The 18,188-nt window shown below is 39.9% G+C and overlaps 1 protein-coding gene across 2 annotated transcripts in view; it reads right to left on the bottom strand.

Moving 5' to 3' along the window:
* Positions 1 to 202: 202 nt before the first annotated feature.
* The window catches only part of LOC148021977 (uncharacterized), a 39,881-nt gene continuing 21,895 nt past the window's right edge, over positions 203 to 18,188 (bottom strand). For both annotated transcript variants that reach the window (XM_087697523.1, XM_087697522.1), the window contains exons 5-11: positions 1,987 to 2,102; positions 1,819 to 1,852; positions 1,681 to 1,717; positions 1,531 to 1,601; positions 1,285 to 1,435; positions 1,115 to 1,185; positions 203 to 1,013 (exon numbers count right to left, since the gene is read on the bottom strand). In XM_087697523.1, the coding sequence (XP_087553649.1) occupies positions 489 to 1,013; positions 1,115 to 1,185; positions 1,285 to 1,435; positions 1,531 to 1,601; positions 1,681 to 1,717; positions 1,819 to 1,852; positions 1,987 to 2,102 (1,005 nt within the window). In that variant the 3' untranslated portion in view covers positions 203 to 488. The remainder of the gene's footprint in view (positions 1,014 to 1,114; positions 1,186 to 1,284; positions 1,436 to 1,530; positions 1,602 to 1,680; positions 1,718 to 1,818; positions 1,853 to 1,986; positions 2,103 to 18,188) is intronic.

Below are 18,188 nucleotides of genomic sequence, written 5' to 3'. Positions count from 1 at the left end.
CTTGCTTAGTTCTCGGAGAATCATCTTTCAAAATTGATCCTCCCCTATGAGACTTGTGAAATACTTTTTGATTTAGTTATGATCGTGTGGGTGTTTCACCTGATAGAAGGGTAGCCTCAACACTTCCATAAAGAGGACACATTAAAGAACATAGTACTGTTGTGAAATGAATGAGGCAATGCAATTAATAGCTCAAACCACATCATGAAAAATCTATGTACTAAGATTGGCACAACCAAACTGGTTTCAAGCCACTTACAAATAACCATTTGTGACATCTTTTTAGCACCAAAATGCTTGCTCTCAATCTGCATCCCCTCTTCGTGAGCTACAGGGCTTTGCAGTGTGTAAAAGTATCTGTAGTATGTAGACTGTTCTAAAGAGAGTTCCTACAAATATCTGATTTGTCCATTCATGCCAGTGGTCCTGGGAACCAGAACTCCAAGACAAAATGCTTTTGTTATCACATGTTCTGTCAATTCAAGGTTTCATCCTACTTCCTGGTCCTCTATGGATTCTGTGCCACGGCTACCTCCAGACTCTAACAAGAACTTGCAGATAGATGGAAAAGCTGACATTGTGGTCAGCTCATGGACATTTGTACCAGCTGACACGACCTTGCACATACAATCACGTGCCACAAACCAATCTGAGATTTTTGTCTTCTGTGCACTTGCTTTAGACCTTTTTCTCTCTTTGCTGGTCTGTTCCAATCTACAAGAATCCATGTCAGCACTTGCTTGACTGTTTCTAATGGACGTGGAGAGTATGGTATCCCCTCCAACATCTGGAGCATTAGTTGAGCAGTCCGTCTCCTTCCCATTTTCCTGATCATCAACATCAGCGTCCATGCTTCCATGATAACCATCACCAGTCCTTCCCTTGCCATCAGTCTCCCTATTGACAGAGCCCACTCTTCTGGGCATATCTAAAACTGTATCAAGAGGTTCTAAACTAGATGCCCAGTTTATACACTGATTTGAAAGAAAGTCTTCAACCTCTAGGAGCAAACTCTGCATGAGAGCGATGTGTGGAGAAATTTTCATTGTTATGAGATCCCCACATAATACCTTAGTATATTCTTCTGAAGTAGTTGAATGCGATAGTACCATACCCCACTTGAAAGCCGAGTGTGAATTGAATCAGTAAAGGCAATACACCGTAAGCGCTCCAAAACTTCTTCACCTGCAGTAAATAAGAAGTTCAAACTCAGAACTGTATCTAGTAGCAAAGCTTTCAAGCATCAGACCAAATATACTGTCACATAAAGTTAGTCTGATTAACCATGTTCTTCCAAGAGATTCAAAGTGCTGATGCCCCCGTAAGAATGAGCCACTAAGAGAAAATGCTTTGCTGGAAGTTTCTTGCAAAGGGCCATCCAAACATAATTGAAATGAGCCTCAGAACTACCATTGAATGGAATTCTCAATCGTCCCTGCAAGACAAATGTGCGTATGACTAATGAAGGCATCACTGCATGAAAACAAGTCATCACAGCCAAAATGATGCATGTCTGGACTAGCAAACCACCTCTTTTGTCTCCACAGTGTTTTTATTGGGATTAAGTACCAGTACTCCAAATGAATGCTCTTTAGCCCAGTCTGATGCAACACAGTGAGGCCAACTATGAGACCTATGTTTCAAATCATTCCAGACAAAAAGAAATGAGAAATCTCTTACCCAGAAACGGTAGAACACTGCCAACCTTCAGTGAGTCCTACAGTGAATCAGATTGCAATAAGTTATGTAACTAGAGGTCAACATACGTTTTCTTCTTGAAAACTTACACCAATAAATAGTGCGAATATTTATATTTACATTTATACACAGCTTCCTGGCCCATTGCCCTGATCTGCACAAATAGACTAATGAGAGGGAATCAAACAACATGGTTTGAGCCAAATCTCAAAAATATATTCAGAAATCCAATTCTGAAGCTGCATAAGTAAAACCATCTTGAGGCACCAAGGGAGTAGAAAGACTCACGCAACTCGACCAGTCCCACACAAAAGAATCATCACAGTCTCGGCCTCCTTGTAGTTTGATGATGCATAGATGGGGCAACGTAGGTGTTCAATAATCTCTTCCCCATAATAATCTTCCTGAGATTTTGAAATTAAAGGTAAGTTAGAAGCCAGATTAAAAGTAATCTCATGACATGAAAAAAGGAGTGCATTAACCTAAAACTAGCAGAGCTACATGTATTATGTATATTTGGGTGTATAGCCAAGCCCAATGTGTAGAGCTAGACCTTAACATTGGCTCGTATGTCTGTGTTCACATGTGTGCAGCATCCAACAGAAGATCAAAAGACCTCCAAACACTGCTCAACAACTAGCAATCCTAATCTGACTGCTCACTCTTAGCTACATAATACTGCAGCTGGTATACAAGTTGAGCTGTATGTGCAAATATGTTTTGCCAATAGGTAAAGTCCTTGTGGTGACGGAGTACAACCTCACATGTGCTGCATGTGCAAATAGGTTTTGCCTATAGGCGAAGTCCTTGTCGTGACCGAGTACGACCTCACACTACTTTCTTATTGACTTTCCAGGCCCTCATTAGGTCTCGAAGTGCTAATATGTATCAATATTGATCATGAGCTCCAAGATTTTTTCATTAAGGAAGGGGATAAACTTCAGTTGAGATCCCCACAACTAGCCCAAAGTCAAATGACAATCAAGTTACTCTATATCTTAAGAAGCTGCCCAAAAAGTCAGACTTAATGCGGCAAATTACTATGCCCAAATTTGCCAACCTTCAATGAGTTTGAGTGTCAACTCCTTTACACATGGCCACAAATGGGAGTTGATTACTAGCATTATCTCTTTGTTCATTTTGATTGCAAGGTGTAGCCATGTCACTGATCTTCAATATATCTCTATTGCAAAGACTCTTGTGATAGGATCAAGCTCTCAAGCATCACATGCACCATCTACAACTTGAGCTAGTCACACATCGTCTCTTCTAGATGCATCTGCACTAGGAACATCTTTTGGCCTTGCATCTATTGATTCTGCCAAGCAACAGTGCACTCTTGAGGCTATTTGGGATCCATAAAGAAGGGAGGAAGTTGATGTTGTTACATGATTCTGTTATCATAATCACATTGCATTTAACTTTGCAAGGTTAGAACATTTCAAAGCAATGTGCCAAAAAACTTGGAAGTATAGCCCAACTTACAATCCTCCTTCAACAAAGAATTTGCATACTGAACGTGCATGGCAAAAGAAATGGTATGTTGCTCATTGCACATGGATCGAGTGACATACATAAGTGGTCTATTCATGGGGTGGTCGCTTACTCTCACTGGGGGGCTTTGAAAGCCCTATGGTGGCCACCTCAATCGTGCCCTCTACTGGTCGTGGTCCAGCTCGAATCAGGCCACCTCTGCAAATCTGCACCGATTTCTGCGTTTTCAGCAATGTCATCATTCTGCGTGGCCAATGGGGGGGTTTGTGGTACTGGGCTATTGTGCCTTGAGCTGGGGAAGAGTTCCTTAGAAGAACCCTTGAGCTAAAACCTCCTCCTTTGTTCTCCCCAAGTCCTCCATCAAAGGTGGGTCTGGCTGTGGATATGGTGGTCAAGAGGTAAGAGGTAGAAAATGAAGGCTCATGTGCACTTAATGATGTAGGGAAGCTAACAAAAGCTGAAGGATCAAAAATGGCTATGATACCATGTTGAAAATCAGAGTTGGAAGCATGAGAGAGCATGCACAAGAGGGAGAGAGAGAGCTCAAGTACAAGAATAAGATCTTGCTTAGTCAGTTGTTCAAGGTACAACTAGTACACTCTCCTCAACTATGAGTGTGTACTTTAGGTTGTTTATATAGCCTCTGGAGAAGTTAGGGTTAGGGTTTCCCCTTGCTCCTCTATCCTCCAGTCCATTTACACCTAGCTACCCTTATCCTCTCCAGTATAAAGATGTATTTCATTTCATCTCATGATGCTTTAGGTACAACAAAATCAGCTGATGCACTTGCTAATGAGAAGGCAGAGTTTATTGGTAGGGAACTTGTGGTGGGCTTTGTTGTGAGCCCACAAATCGGGCAGCAGGTGTTATTCTGCATAATGTATCTCCTCACATTATTATTTCTTATTGCATGGCTCACTATTTGCATAACTTGCTAAAAGACTTTGGAAAGCTTTCATGGATAGAGCCCATCATCAAGAACACAAGTCATGCCAAATTCTTGATTGTAATTGTATGTTCTGGCAAATCTAGCCCACAACCCATGGCATTCATCCTATATCTGTGTGAGTCTAAGGTTGATATGCTTGAGTTTCAATCGCAAGTTCCCAATCGGGTCATATCAGAGGTAGGTTGCTTATCTCCATTCTAACCCACTCCAATGTCCACCTAACCTATGAGCACTCATCTCTAATGCAATATTTGAAATAGATTTTAATTTACAAATAAAATAATTTATCAGCTAATTCAATGTGCAATTTTAATGCAAAGGATAACTATTCCTCTTATATTAAGTTGTGATAGTATATAGTTCTACACTTCCACAACACAACTCGGTTCTTGATTACAATAATTTACTTGTGAAGTAATATTCTCTTTTGAATTGTTAAGCTTAAAAATGTGCATTATACATTAAACCTTCATTAGCTCATTAAAACACCCCCACAACTCAAAAATGACCAAAGTTTCGGTGTCCCATAAGCAAACACCTAAACTTTCAGAGGATCCACATCTATAAATAGGAATCTTCCCAGCCACTTGCCTACATCCCGATTTTGCAGATTACAGCCATTAGCTCTGCACTGGGCAGTCAACCATCTCTTTACCAATTGCTGCCACACCTTCTAGATCAGCCAGTGACTGTATATGGCTATTGTCTGCTGCTAGATCAGCTGGCAACCTATTCCTGGTGCCTAAACTGCTATGTTTTCAGCTGTATACTACCCAATTTCCTGTGTCTTGATCAGCCTACATTTACAGCAATACAGGCCAGCTTGCACCAGATTCACCCCCATCAGCTGTCACCCAAATCTCTACTGCTGTGTGCAACCAGCTGCACTGCTTTTCAAGTGGTACATTGCTGCATTTATTAGTTCAGGCCTCTAGACTACAGCGTTTTGGTTTCCAGTTTGCTGCCCTTCCATTTTCAGCATAATCTCCGACTAGTAGTTACAGCACTTGAGATCCATCTCCACTGGGTGTCACTCTCTGACTATTCCCTCAGCCCGATCCCATGAGAGTCATCGGTTGTTGGACAGCTTTGCCTTTGAGCATATTGTACATTCATTCATTTATGCACAACACTTATTCATTTACTTTTGAGTTATCTTGCTTTTTTGCATTTTTCCTTGAGCTATTGTGTTTTAGTTGTATTCGTACATTTTATGTTTTCTCCATGCAAAGTTCAAACCCTATCGTATCTTCACATGGTATCAAAGCCAATGCTCCTCTAAAGAGCATCATGCGATTACCATGAAGGCTTGATTGTGCAAGATACACAAACAACATGTAACCAATTCACTATGTATGAGACTCCTTCCTCTTGGGACCCTAGAATATCTTTTCAAGCTTCCTCATCACTGGAGGCCTTGAGGAGACATTATGGCCTCAATGAGGAGGACGACGCATCATTTTCTTCTTTACCTTCTTGGCCAGATGTAGGGCTCATGATGGAAAGGGAGTTCAATGAATTCATGTGTATTAGACACTCCTACAAGCCTTGCATACTAGTCAAGATCGATCAATGAGGCTACCCACCTCTCTACTAGGGGAGAACATGCTACATTCGGACGATTAGCAATTTATCTTCTTCATCACAACCACACCCCATGTCGAGTTTGTATAACCATTTTGAGTCATATGAAAAAAAACCTTTCCGTGTTTCTTTGTTTAGTGTGCAAGATCTGGATCATAAAAGGTTTGATTATGTTAACTTTAATAGATGAGGCTCTAGACACAAACATACATCCAAAAGTATACTTGAAATTGTGCCCTCTATTTCATTTGAGCGTGGAGTTGGTATTGATGATACACAATTCCCTTCCATCTTGCTCTCTTTTGCAAATACTCCTTCATTTGCTTTCAATAGCTGAAGTTTAAATTCCACGTCTACATCAAGCACAATAGGATTAGGATCATCTATTTTTGTTTCTAGCACTCGTTTTTCAGTACCACATGTTAGCTACCCATAGGTGAATGCCGCTCTGCACCTTGGTTCATTGTTATCCAAAATACCACCAACACTATATCTTACACACACCTATAAGTGAGCACACCTGTTTATCTTGGGATGGCAATGTTGGATATCCCCCTCATTTCCCTTGGGCATGCACTATGCACTCCATCAGCCTCTCAAACATAGGGATATCCATCCTCTACTTCTGGTGTGCCACCTCAACACCATGGGTCATCGACATAGAGATTCCATCCTTTGCTTACAGTGTGCCCATCCATCCTCTTTGGGCTACTCATGTGGCAATCATATCCATGTGAAGAAGACTGTGGAATCACTATTAGGGTTTGCACTAAGGAAACACAGAGTGTACAACCACAAAAGAAGCACAATGGGACAAACACAGACACAAAAAGCAAAACTCAAAACCCCAAACACAGAAACTCAAACACAAACAGAAAAAGGGAGAGAACGAACACAACTCCAAAGCAAATGAATGTTGTAAATGAATATGAGAGTAAACAGCGTGCCCAAGGGCAGAGCAGTGTGTCGAAGAGTGACGTCCACCGCAGACGGATCCCAAGTCTATGACCACCAGTCTAGTGTAGAATGAAGAGGATGCTGTAAACGCAAGTGTTAGAAGGACTTGAAGCACCAAACGCAAGCAAGAGAGGTGTGGAAGATGGAAGGTAGCCCCCACATGAATGTAAACACAAGCTGAAGATGTCCCCAAGATGAGGAGAATCACCAACACTTGTCGCTTGGAGCAAGAGTTACCAAATGCAAGCAGCTAGAGATGATGAAGACGCTAGCGATGGTTGATAGCTCCCAGGTGGGCCTAGAAGAGTTCTCTTAGTGGGCGGTAGATGTAGCAAGGGACGCTAGGCACTGGAGTAGCAATCGATATGTGTGTGGACTAATGGCTAAAATCTATACTCAAGGGTGAGAAACCTAACAATGTACCACCCTACTCATTCAACCCTAACACTTTGATTGGTATGGCCAAAAATGCCTTTACAAGTAAGACTCATTTTAGGGTCGAATTTCACTACTTGGTGTAACCTTATGCAGCAAGTGCGTAAGTCTCATGATCTTTGGAACCTAGTAGTTAGTCTAAAGCCTATAGTAGACCCTCGAATGGCTCACCTTGACCATATCCATCAATGAAGAACTCACAATGCTACAAAAAATGTTGAGTTAATGTGGGGGTTACTTTTTGAGTTTCACTCAAGTTACAACACTTTCCCTGGCATCCAATTGTTAGAGTCATCTCTGTAACCATTATGCAATAAGAGATTGAACCCCTACTCTTTCCATGATTTATATGTAATATACCAAGGGTACAATCCTTGTAGAATCAATCTTATTCTCAACCATAGGAAAAGATTACTTTAAGTATAAAACACACACAAATGTACACATGCATGCACACACACACGCGTATACATATATACATGTATACATATTTAGACAAAGTATACCACACAAGCATCCACATAAAACATGCAAAGTTACAAAATCGCATTGTGACACACACAAACATACATAAACAAAAAGGCATACTTTGAACTTTGAAAATATCTTTATACATGTATGTGTAAAATATGACCATTCTATAATAAGGAGTTGAAATTGAAAGGTCATGAGCTGCAAAGAGTTTTCTATTAAGGGCATGATCTGAAAGTCCAGTTGGCCAAATGTGAAAGGTTACTTGTTGAGTTCGCTACTACTACCTCACTAAAGTTAAATGATGATCAGGTTACATTTTTATTACTTATCGAGTTCGCCACTACCCTAGCTCACTAAAGTTAAATGATGATCGGGTTACATTTTTATTAAACAAGTTGCCTCCTAAATACTTTCACTTCATGCAACACATCATTCATTACCCCTAATTGCCAACCTTCTATGAATTCAAATGTTAGTTCTTGTGTTACATGAGACCATATGATCAAGTCTACAAGAAGTTTTCTTTTCCATTTTCATATTCGGAGGGGGCTCTAGTATCCTCTTCTTTGAAGCAAAAATCCAAAGGTGGCAAAAACTCTCAAGATAGGAAGCAAACAAACACAAAGGTAACACTCATTTCTCAAACAAAAAAAAAGAAACCAAAAATACTAAACCCCTCTAGTAGCAATTCCCTAAAATCAATAAGTTTTGCACACATTGTCAACACTCTAGCCATGTAGATGAGGAGTGCCGTACTAAAGCCTAGGGTCTTCTAGCTACAAATCCCAATAAGCCACGACTGCATCCACAGGTGGCATTACTGCTTGATATGTAGCATATGGCTAAACCCTCCATCCTAGCCTTATAGGTCTCTTGAAGGGTTGGGTGACCGGTCTACTAAACCCACTCCATTAGATTTCTTACCACGTTTACTTCTAGCCGTCATTTCAAGGTCTTATGCACCCCCACCTGGGACCACTTCCCCACCTCACCATAAGTTTCATTGGCAAAGACCTGCTAATTGATATGTGCAATGATGACCACATTCTTGAGCATAGTTGTTAGGTACGAAAGGTACGATACGGTACAATACGATAAAATATGGTACTAAATGGTACTTTAAGATTTTACAAGGTTCAGTATGATATTAGTATGAAATTTTTTTAAAAGCTTGATTATTTTGAACTAAAGATAATAGAATAGATGTTTAAAGTCTAAATAGCAATGCTATCACAATATATAAGATGAATACTTGAGGGTAACGTGCCAAAACTTCATGCCACATGTGCAACATGCGCTATTGTCGCCTACAACAAACAAGTACATAGATGGGAGTGGATACATCATACATGAATGATCATATGAATAAGAGAAGTGTAGGCTTGAGAGAAAGAAAGTTGAGAGATAGGGAGAAGCGAGAGACACACACACACACACACACATACACATAGAGGCTTGGGGGGAAGAGAGAAGAAAGAAAGAAGGAAAAAAAGAAAGGAGAAAGAAATAAAGAAAGTTGTAGGCTTGGGGGAAAGTGGCAAAAAAGGACATGTTTTTTCATACTAAATTGTACAAGTGCGTATGATACCTTGTTCTTAGGCTAGGATTTTCTAGGTCCCTTAGATTTATCTAGGCTGGTCTAGATTTTCCTCAATATTCTTAGTTCCTTAGGCTAATGGCTCGGGTCTACATTACACTTATTGTGTTCCTCCTACGTTCTAATGTGAACACTCCCTTATTCCACGAGCACTTTTTACCTTCTTGCTGAAGAAGGATTTTTTTCCTGTGTGAACACCCATCAGTGGGTGTGGTACTTAGTACCTTAGGGATTGTACTTTCATTCATTCTCACATAGTGGATGTGACCTTCCAACACACTCCTCTCTTGTTGTTCACTTGTTCACTCTCTGTGTGCGTGTGTTGTTGAACCCTAACCTAACAGTGGTATTAGAACCATAACTCTCAACCACTGTCACTTTGCTTGTGCACCGCCGTCAAGACTTGCGCTTGGCTGCTCTTCTTCTTGCTCCTCATCATCACTCACCTACCTGCTGCATTCTCTGACCTATGTTAAAAGCCCCAAAGCCAGGTCAATTGCCCCAAAGACTCTTGTGGCTTGTTTCTTCCATTGCACTGCCCATCAAGGACCCAATAGCTTGCGTTCTTCCTTTGCCACGTGAAATTTTGCCGTACGCCTGTTGTCTCACATCCTATCCACAAACCGTTTCCTGCCCGAAATACCATGCTGGCCAGATTTGCCAGCCTTCCCTACATCAAATTGCTCCCGACAGGCCCGACACTTCTAGTTTGTGCTGACAGTCTCACACGTGCTTCATCAATCACCTTCAAGAAAAAACATTTAAATATTAATGTTCTCATGCCTTAATCAAAATTTACCAACATAAAATAGCTCTTGCTCACGCACAGTGCCCCTATTAAGCACAAAATTTAGGGATTTCACAACAAACATCAATGTCCTTCAAATTTCTTCAACAAATTTGGGGATTTTGCCCTTAGTGCTCAAAAATTGCTTGGTTTTACACAAAAAATTGGGGCTTTTCACATTCAAGCTCAAATTTCACCAATTAAATTTGGGCTCCCACAGCAAATCAATTGAGATGGGATGGACATGATGCCCAAGCTCATGCTTTGATTGCACTCTCTTACAAGAGACATGTTATCTTGCATATTGAGTTATGCATAATGGCCAAGGATACTTGGGATAAAGTTGCTTCATTATATCAAGTGCGCAATGAGACTTGTGTAGGCTATTTGCATAAGTAGCTTGAAATGGGGCACATGACATAGGGTGATTCTGTGGATGCATACATCACATGTGTTAAGGACATCATGGAGCAGCTTACTAATATTGATGAAATAATTTCCGATGCGTCTCTTGTATCTATGGTCTTGGCTGGCCTACCTGATACTTATCAGAGTTTTGCTACTATAGTCTGTTTACTTACAAAAGGGGATGCTAATGCTTATATATTTGATGCATTAATACTACTATCGTTGCAAGAAGAGCAATCAAGGCCGAATCGCTCTAATATAAGTACGAATAATCAAGCATTTGTAGCCGGCCATCAAAACAAAGGGAACTACGATTAAAAACTCAAAGGGAAAAGGCAAAGCAACTTATGGTGCTAAGAAAAAGAGGTGCAATTATTGCAAGAAGATCGAAGCAAAAATATGGTGCTTCGTTTCCCAAGGGTGTTTCTATGCATGCTAATCAGAAATTACAGCTTATGCATAGTGATGTTTGTGAGCCCATGCGTGTCAAATCCATCGAAGAATACTTGTACTTTGTCACCTTTGTTGATAACATGACTCATTATTGTTGGGCATATACATTGAAGCACAAATCCGAAGCGTTCGCATGTTTTAAAACATTCTTGGTCTTGGCTGAAAATGGTAGTGGATGCAAGATGATTACACTACATACCGATCAAGGGGGAAGGGAATTATATGGCACGGGAATTCAATTCCTTTTTGGCTAAACGGGGCATAATCCATCAGTATACTACACCTTACACACCTTAACAAAACAGTGTGGCTAAAAGAAAAAATCGCACTTTGATGGAAATGGCACATTGTATGCTGTCACACAATAAGTAGCTCCCAAAGTTTTGGCTTGATGCTATCGTGTGTGCAATGTATGTGCTGAATCACAGCTGCCACTAAAGCATTGGCTGAATGTATATTAAGATAAAGTTGTGGACGATGATAAAATTTTGGATAAGATAAGAACAAGTCAGTATGTGAACAAAAGAATCTCATAGATATCCACTTTGTCAATATCTCAGATATTTAGAGATGAAGCTCACCTACCTCATTTAATGTACCATGTATATATACAACTACTAGCAATGAAATGTTCAACTGCAGTTCACTCCATATCTATATTGCCTCTATCTCTTTCTCTTATTGTGCACAGTATTCTCTTATCTACAAGTTCCTAGTTTTCACTACATGGTATCAGAGCACCAGGTCCTATCTTTCTAGCTTATTATATCCTCCTCAAATTCACAAACTACTCCTCCTCCTTTACTCTCATTCTTCCAATGGCTCTCGTCAATGCCACTACCTTCTACAACCGACACATCAAGGTCGACAAACTCAATGGAAGCAACTATCAAGTATGGAAGCTAAGGATGGAACTTTACCTATCTCGAGCAACCTATGGAATATTATCAATGGCAAGGAAGACTTCCCTGAACAAGGAGCAGACAAGGAAGATTGGATGCAAAGAGATGCAGCTGCGAGAATGAAAATACCTGTCCATTGTGGAGATCGGCAAGTACAACTAGTAAGAACAATACCCACTGCAAATGTATTTGGGAATTCTTCAACAATACATATGAACACACATATATTGTTTATCAAATGACCATGTTTAAAAAACTATCTATTGCCACTATGCATGAAGATCAGTCTACCACCAAGTTCTTAGAACAGTGGCAATCTTTGCTAGATGAAACCATAATATCTGGTTTAATCATCTCAAAAGAATTACAAGCCATGTTTCTTCTCTCTTCCTTGCCTCTATCTTAGAGAGCCTTTATTACTACTCAAACCTCCACTGATAAACTCAAGCTTCAGTCACTGATTAATAGAATCATGCAAGAGCAAGTCATGAGAGAGACTCTTTCTACTTCGTCAAATCAAGGATCCAAGGCTCTAGCTATGACTGCTTACAACCCAAAACATCTTCACAAAGTACATTCTCTCCCGTGCTTTCTTTATTCTCCTTATGGGTATTACTTTCAATAGCAACTTATTTTAAATTAATTCTTCACCATATTGATGTCAAAACTGCCTTCTTACATAGTCACTTAGAATAAAAAATCTGTCTCAAGCACCAAACTTTGTTGATCCAACACATGTTTGTCTACTGTATAAAGCTCTTTATGGCCTAAAATAGGCACCAAGCAATGGTACACTCGTATTCATTCTCACTTACTATACCATGGCTTTCGGAGGCTAGAAATAGATCACAACATTTATACTCTTCTTCAGGGAAACACCATCATTACCTTAGGTCTCTATGTTGAAATCATTTCTATGCTTGCCAACTCTCCTCATGCAATGTCCAAAGCCAAATCTATCATATCTTCACAGCTTGCTATCACAGACTATGGTCCTATGCATTACTGTCTTGGCATTGAAATTGAACAGTCGCCCACATCCATCCAAATGCATCGACATACCTACATTATATCTATTCTCTCCCGTTACTCCATGCTAAAATGTAATCCCATGGTCACTCCACTTGCCCAAAATCTCCAATTGAATCCATACTCATCCCATTCTCCTTCAACTGACCAGGCTTGTGAAATGGAGACTATTCCTTATATGGAAGCACTTGGATATCTTCGATATCTAATTACTTGTACCCGTCCAGATTTATCTTATGCAGGACACATTCTCTCCAAAGCCATGCATCAACCCACTTATGAACATCGGAAGCAGCTCAACGGGTCTTACGATATCTAAAGGCAACATCAAATGTGGGGATTTATTTTACAAAAGACAACAATGATTTTTTTTTACGAGCATATTCCAAAGCAGATTGGGGTGGTGACCTTGCTACCCGAAGATCTCTCACTGGTTTTATCATTACTCTAGCAGGAGGTCCCATCTCTTGGAGCACCAAACAGCAACACTCCGTAGCACTTTCTACTATTGAAGCTGAATATGTGACATGCAGCATGGCTGCCCAGGAAATAATTTATCTGAAGAAACTCTTGGAAGACATCAGTTTTGGGTATCAACCTCAGCAAATTCCAATCTTCACCGACAATAAAGCATCAATCTCTATCATTTAAGACCCAAAATTAAGTATTAAACTCCGCCATACTGATATGAGATATCACTTTGTACGTGAATTAGTTGAAAATTTCCATATCATCCTTCAATATGTACCATCATGTGATAATGTTGCTGATTTCCTCACCAAATCAGTTCCTCACTTGAAGCACAAAATTGCCATGCAAATCCTTTGCATGATCTGATGAGGAGAGGAAAAACATTCTAGTTGAATTGGTGAATTGAATATAATCTTTTATTTCTCTACAGATACCTATGGAATCCTTTTGAGGGGGGATGTTAAGATAAAGTTGTGGATAAGGATAAAAGTTTGGATAAGATAAGAGCAAGTCAGTATGTGAACAAAAGAATCTCATAGATATCCACTTTGTCAATATCTCAGATATTTAGAGATGAAGCTCACCTACCTCATTTAATGTACCATGTATATATACAACTACTAGCAATGAAATGTTCAATTGCAGTTCACTCCATTTCTATATTGCCTCTATCTCTTTCTCTTATTGTGCACAGTATTCTCTTATCTACAAGTTCCTGGTTTTCACTACAAATGTATGCCTTATGAGGCTTGGAATAGCCGGAAACTAGAAATGCCACATATCCATGTCTTTGGTTGTTTGGCATATGCTTTGATGTCACAACCACAAAGACATAAACTGGAAGACAAGCCTGTCAAATGCATCTTTACTTGTTATAGTGCAGAAAGTAAAGGATACCACTTGTACCAAACCTCCACCAACAAGATTTTTGTTAGTAGAGATGTGGTATTCACTGAACATGCTAGTCAGCCCTTCATGGACTACAAAAATCAGTCCAATGTCGGACCTATGGATATGTTTGATACTTTGTTATTGCCTTTATTTCAATAAAGTGCATTTGATTTTAATCAATTTCAGCAACATATTGAGGGTTTATAGCAGCAAACACATGCTGAACAGTAGCCTAATTTTCAGCCCATTGATCAAGCAAGGCATTGTTGATTATGAAGTGGGCAATGAGAGGGCTGCTATTCGAGAAGCTAAAGCAGTCCCTAGATGGTTATTAGATACATTATGGAATAGCAAACAGCCCGTTTCTTTTCCCGATAGAACTAGAGCAGCCACTCACCATGCATAGGGTAACTTGGTTGCGCAAGCACTTGTAGCTACTGCATGTAATGAAGAACCTGTTTCTCTACATGATGCTTTACAAAATGAACATTGGATGGCAGCTACTAAAATCAAAATTAAACCCTAGATAAAAATGGCATATGGGAGTTATGTGACTTGTCTACTAGCAAGCATGCTATAGGCATCAAGTGAAATTACAAATTAAAACACGGATTTGATGATACCATTGATCACTACAAGGCACGTCTTGTTGCCAAAGGGTATGCCCAAAAGCAACCATGTAAGACCACCACTGGCAATGTCATTGCTTTGGCTGCTCATCATGATTGGCATGTGCATCACTTGGATGTGAAGACTGCTTTTCTGAATGGTGATCTTCATGAGGAGGTTTATGTCACTCAACCTCCTAGATTTGTTCAAAAAGGGCCAGAAAGCAAAGTGTGTTATTTGTGTAAGGCCCTCTATAGTTTAAAGCACGCACCTACGGCACAGTATGAGAAGATACATGCATACTTAATTGCTCTTGGCTTCAGCTTCTTGATTCTCATTCTTTATGTGGATGACATGCTATTGTCCAAACCCATGAGACACATGTTTCAGCTTTAAAAGCTGAATTACATATGCTTTCGATGTGACAAATCTTGGCACCTTGCACTACTATCTTGGCATATAGTTTACTATAGTGGAGGGGGGCATTATTTTAAGTACATTGAGTAGCTTCTTGAGCCTTTTCAAATGCAAGTCTACAAGCCTATCTCTACTCTCGTTGAGATACGATACACGTTTACACTTGAGGATGTAAGAGAATCTTTTGATGCTCCTCTTTATTAGCAAGTTGTTCGATGTTTATTATACTTGTGTAATGCACAACTCGATATTCAATTTAGGGTCTCTCAATTAACATGCTTTATGCACAGTCCTATTACTACACATTGGCAAGCAATTAAACATGTATTTCATCATCTCAAAGACACTCAAAACATTATGCTGAAAGTATAAAGTACAATAGCATTGCATTCAAATGATTGTCAAGTACACTCTTTTATTTTATAGTTGAAGGATGGTACCACTTTTCCCTCACTGTACTTATGGGATACAAGGAAACTCTTCTATACTGTTGCATGTTCCTTGTCTTATTGCTCCATACAAAGAGGCTATCATAGAAGTGTGATTGCATATTTCTCAATACCCCTTCTCAATCACAGCCATAGAAAACACCGAGTATACAAAGGCTGTCATGAGTAGAACAATACTAAGTGTAGACATGGAAAAACCAATCATATAAAGCTAGAGGTTGTCACAAGGCCTCATTAAGTGTGCAGAGGCTGTAGTGCACACGTTACATGAGGGTTACAAGGCTTATGATTGGAGCATTCATGCAAGGCTTTAAAAAGTTGATCTAAATAATGGGAATAGAAGGACTAATGAGGGTTGTTCTTTTGCTCTTGAGTGTTCTTGTTCTTCGACAGTTGCAAGGTAGGTCTTCTATGATCTTTTCCTTGCATGAAAAAATGTTTCAATGTGTCCAGTTCTTTTGCAAAAGTCACAAACAATATCTTTCTTCCCTTTGTACTTGTTATTGACATAGAGCAATTGTTCTTCCTTTGAAGTGCTTGTTTCCTCTTTACCTTTGAGTTTCTTCTCTTCTTCAAGGAATGATGCTTTGATGTCTACCAGCTTTGGATTTGGTATATTAATCAGTGTGGTGGAAACATTACCAAATTCTGGAGAAAGACTCTTGAGCAAGACTCCACCAATGCATATGTTTTCTTTCATTTTTAAGTCAATCCTTGCAAATTGAGTTAGCAGACTTTCCATATAATTAAGGTGAGTTGCAAGGGATGTATTAACCTTCATATCCAACTTAAAAAACTCAAACAACAATCCGTATTTTGAAGATTTAGATTAGGCACCAAACAGTGTGTCCAACCGTTCCCAAGTAGTATGAGATGTATCACACGCGTCTACATGGTGGATATAACTGTCATCAAGCTCAAGCTTGATGATTGCTTGGGGTTTGTCATCGCTCTTTAGCCATACTGCTGCAAGAGCAGGATCTCTGGGCTTCCTCTCCTGGCCACTGGTTATTGATCACATACCTTTCTTCATAAGGATTGATTTGATCCCTGTTTGCCATGTGTGAAAGCCAACTCCTTTGAAGCAATAAGAGGGTGAATCCTTGCCCATTCTAGAGGTTTGAGCAACAACAAATTACCAAGTGAGCTGAAATTGGATGTGTTAAGAGACACAAGAAGTACTAGTGTCAAAAGAAACTAAATGAGTATCAAAAGATACTATGCTTGTTCAACTTGATGTTGAACTTAGATGCTTGACCTTCGAGTTGAATCCCCTCCTTGTTGATAACTTGAGTATTGCAGCAAGATCAAAATATCAGTGACATGTTTAAGCTGAGAGAAGAGAGAAAATGAAGAGATTTATGAGCTTCAGATCAAATGGCTATAGCTTCCTCTTTTGGGTTTCTCAACCCGACTGACCTTTTGCTCGCAGCAGCATGTATAGGCGACCATTCCTTAAGATCTCTCATGGGGAGGTAGCTTAAGGCATAGGCCTTGAATGCTCTATGGTCACATGCGATATCGGAGTACGTGCTATCGGCGAGAGCTGTACGACCAACAACAGGTAAAAAAGAGGCAGTGAAGAGAGAAACTCGCAATGCTGAGCTGGTTGTAGCCTAATGTCAGGCTATGACGTGACAAAGAGTTGTGTAAGGAACAAATGAGGAGATCTCTAAAAGGAAGCTCGGTAAGATATGCTTTGTATGAAGAGATCTAGTTGCTCCAAGTGAGCAGGGTGTTGCTGGCTCTGGAGGTCAAGAAGAGTAGAGTGAAGATGAAGTAAAGAGATAAAGACTTCTTTTGGAGCTTTGAGGAGAGCTCGAGGAGTAGTGTGCAGAGTTAAACCAAGCTCACCATGGCTCTAATACCATGTTGAGAAACATGGACCTTGGGCAAGGTTAGCTATGGAGATCGGAAATTGTAGACAAGAAGCATGATGACTAAGACTCTTACTCGAGTGAATTAGGTTCCAAGACTAATTAACTTAGACTCATAAACACAATCTTGAGTAGACAAAGACGTAGACTAAAAGTACAAAATACAATAGCATTGAAGTCAAATGATTGTTAAGTACACTCTTTTATAGTTGCAGAATGGTACCACTTTTCCCTCATTTTGCCTATGGAATACAAGGCAACTCTTCTAGACTATTGCATGTTCCTTGCCTTACTGCTCCATACAAAGAGGCTATCATAGGAGAGTGATTGCGTATTTCTCAACAGTATTGACAACTATATTGGAATGTGTACGGCTCAGACGCCTTCTAATCAATCTTAGTATGGGACAGCAGTCACCCCCTCCTATCTATATTGACAATCAAAGAGCCATGGCAATTGCGAGAAATCTAGTTTTTCATACTCGCACTAAGCGCATTGAGGTGCATTATCATTGTGCCAAAGAAAGGCTCCATACAAGGGAGATTGACTTGCTTTATATCCCTACACGTAACAACTTGGCATATGTGTTTATAAAGGCCCTCTCTATAGAGAAGTTCAAAGCCTTTCCCAAGGCTCTTGCCTTGATGCCGTTTGCAGAATTATCTGCCTATTTCTTGTATACATTCACATCATTCACTCGAGGGGGA

The sequence above is a fragment of the Lygodium microphyllum genome, chromosome 17 (genome assembly GCF_053477565.2).
Source record: "Lygodium microphyllum isolate KBCC chromosome 17, Lygodium_microphyllum_v1.1.10, whole genome shotgun sequence".
NCBI classification, from domain to species: domain Eukaryota; kingdom Viridiplantae; phylum Streptophyta; class Polypodiopsida; order Schizaeales; family Lygodiaceae; genus Lygodium; species Lygodium microphyllum.
This window is presented reverse-complemented; position numbering and strand designations above follow the sequence as displayed.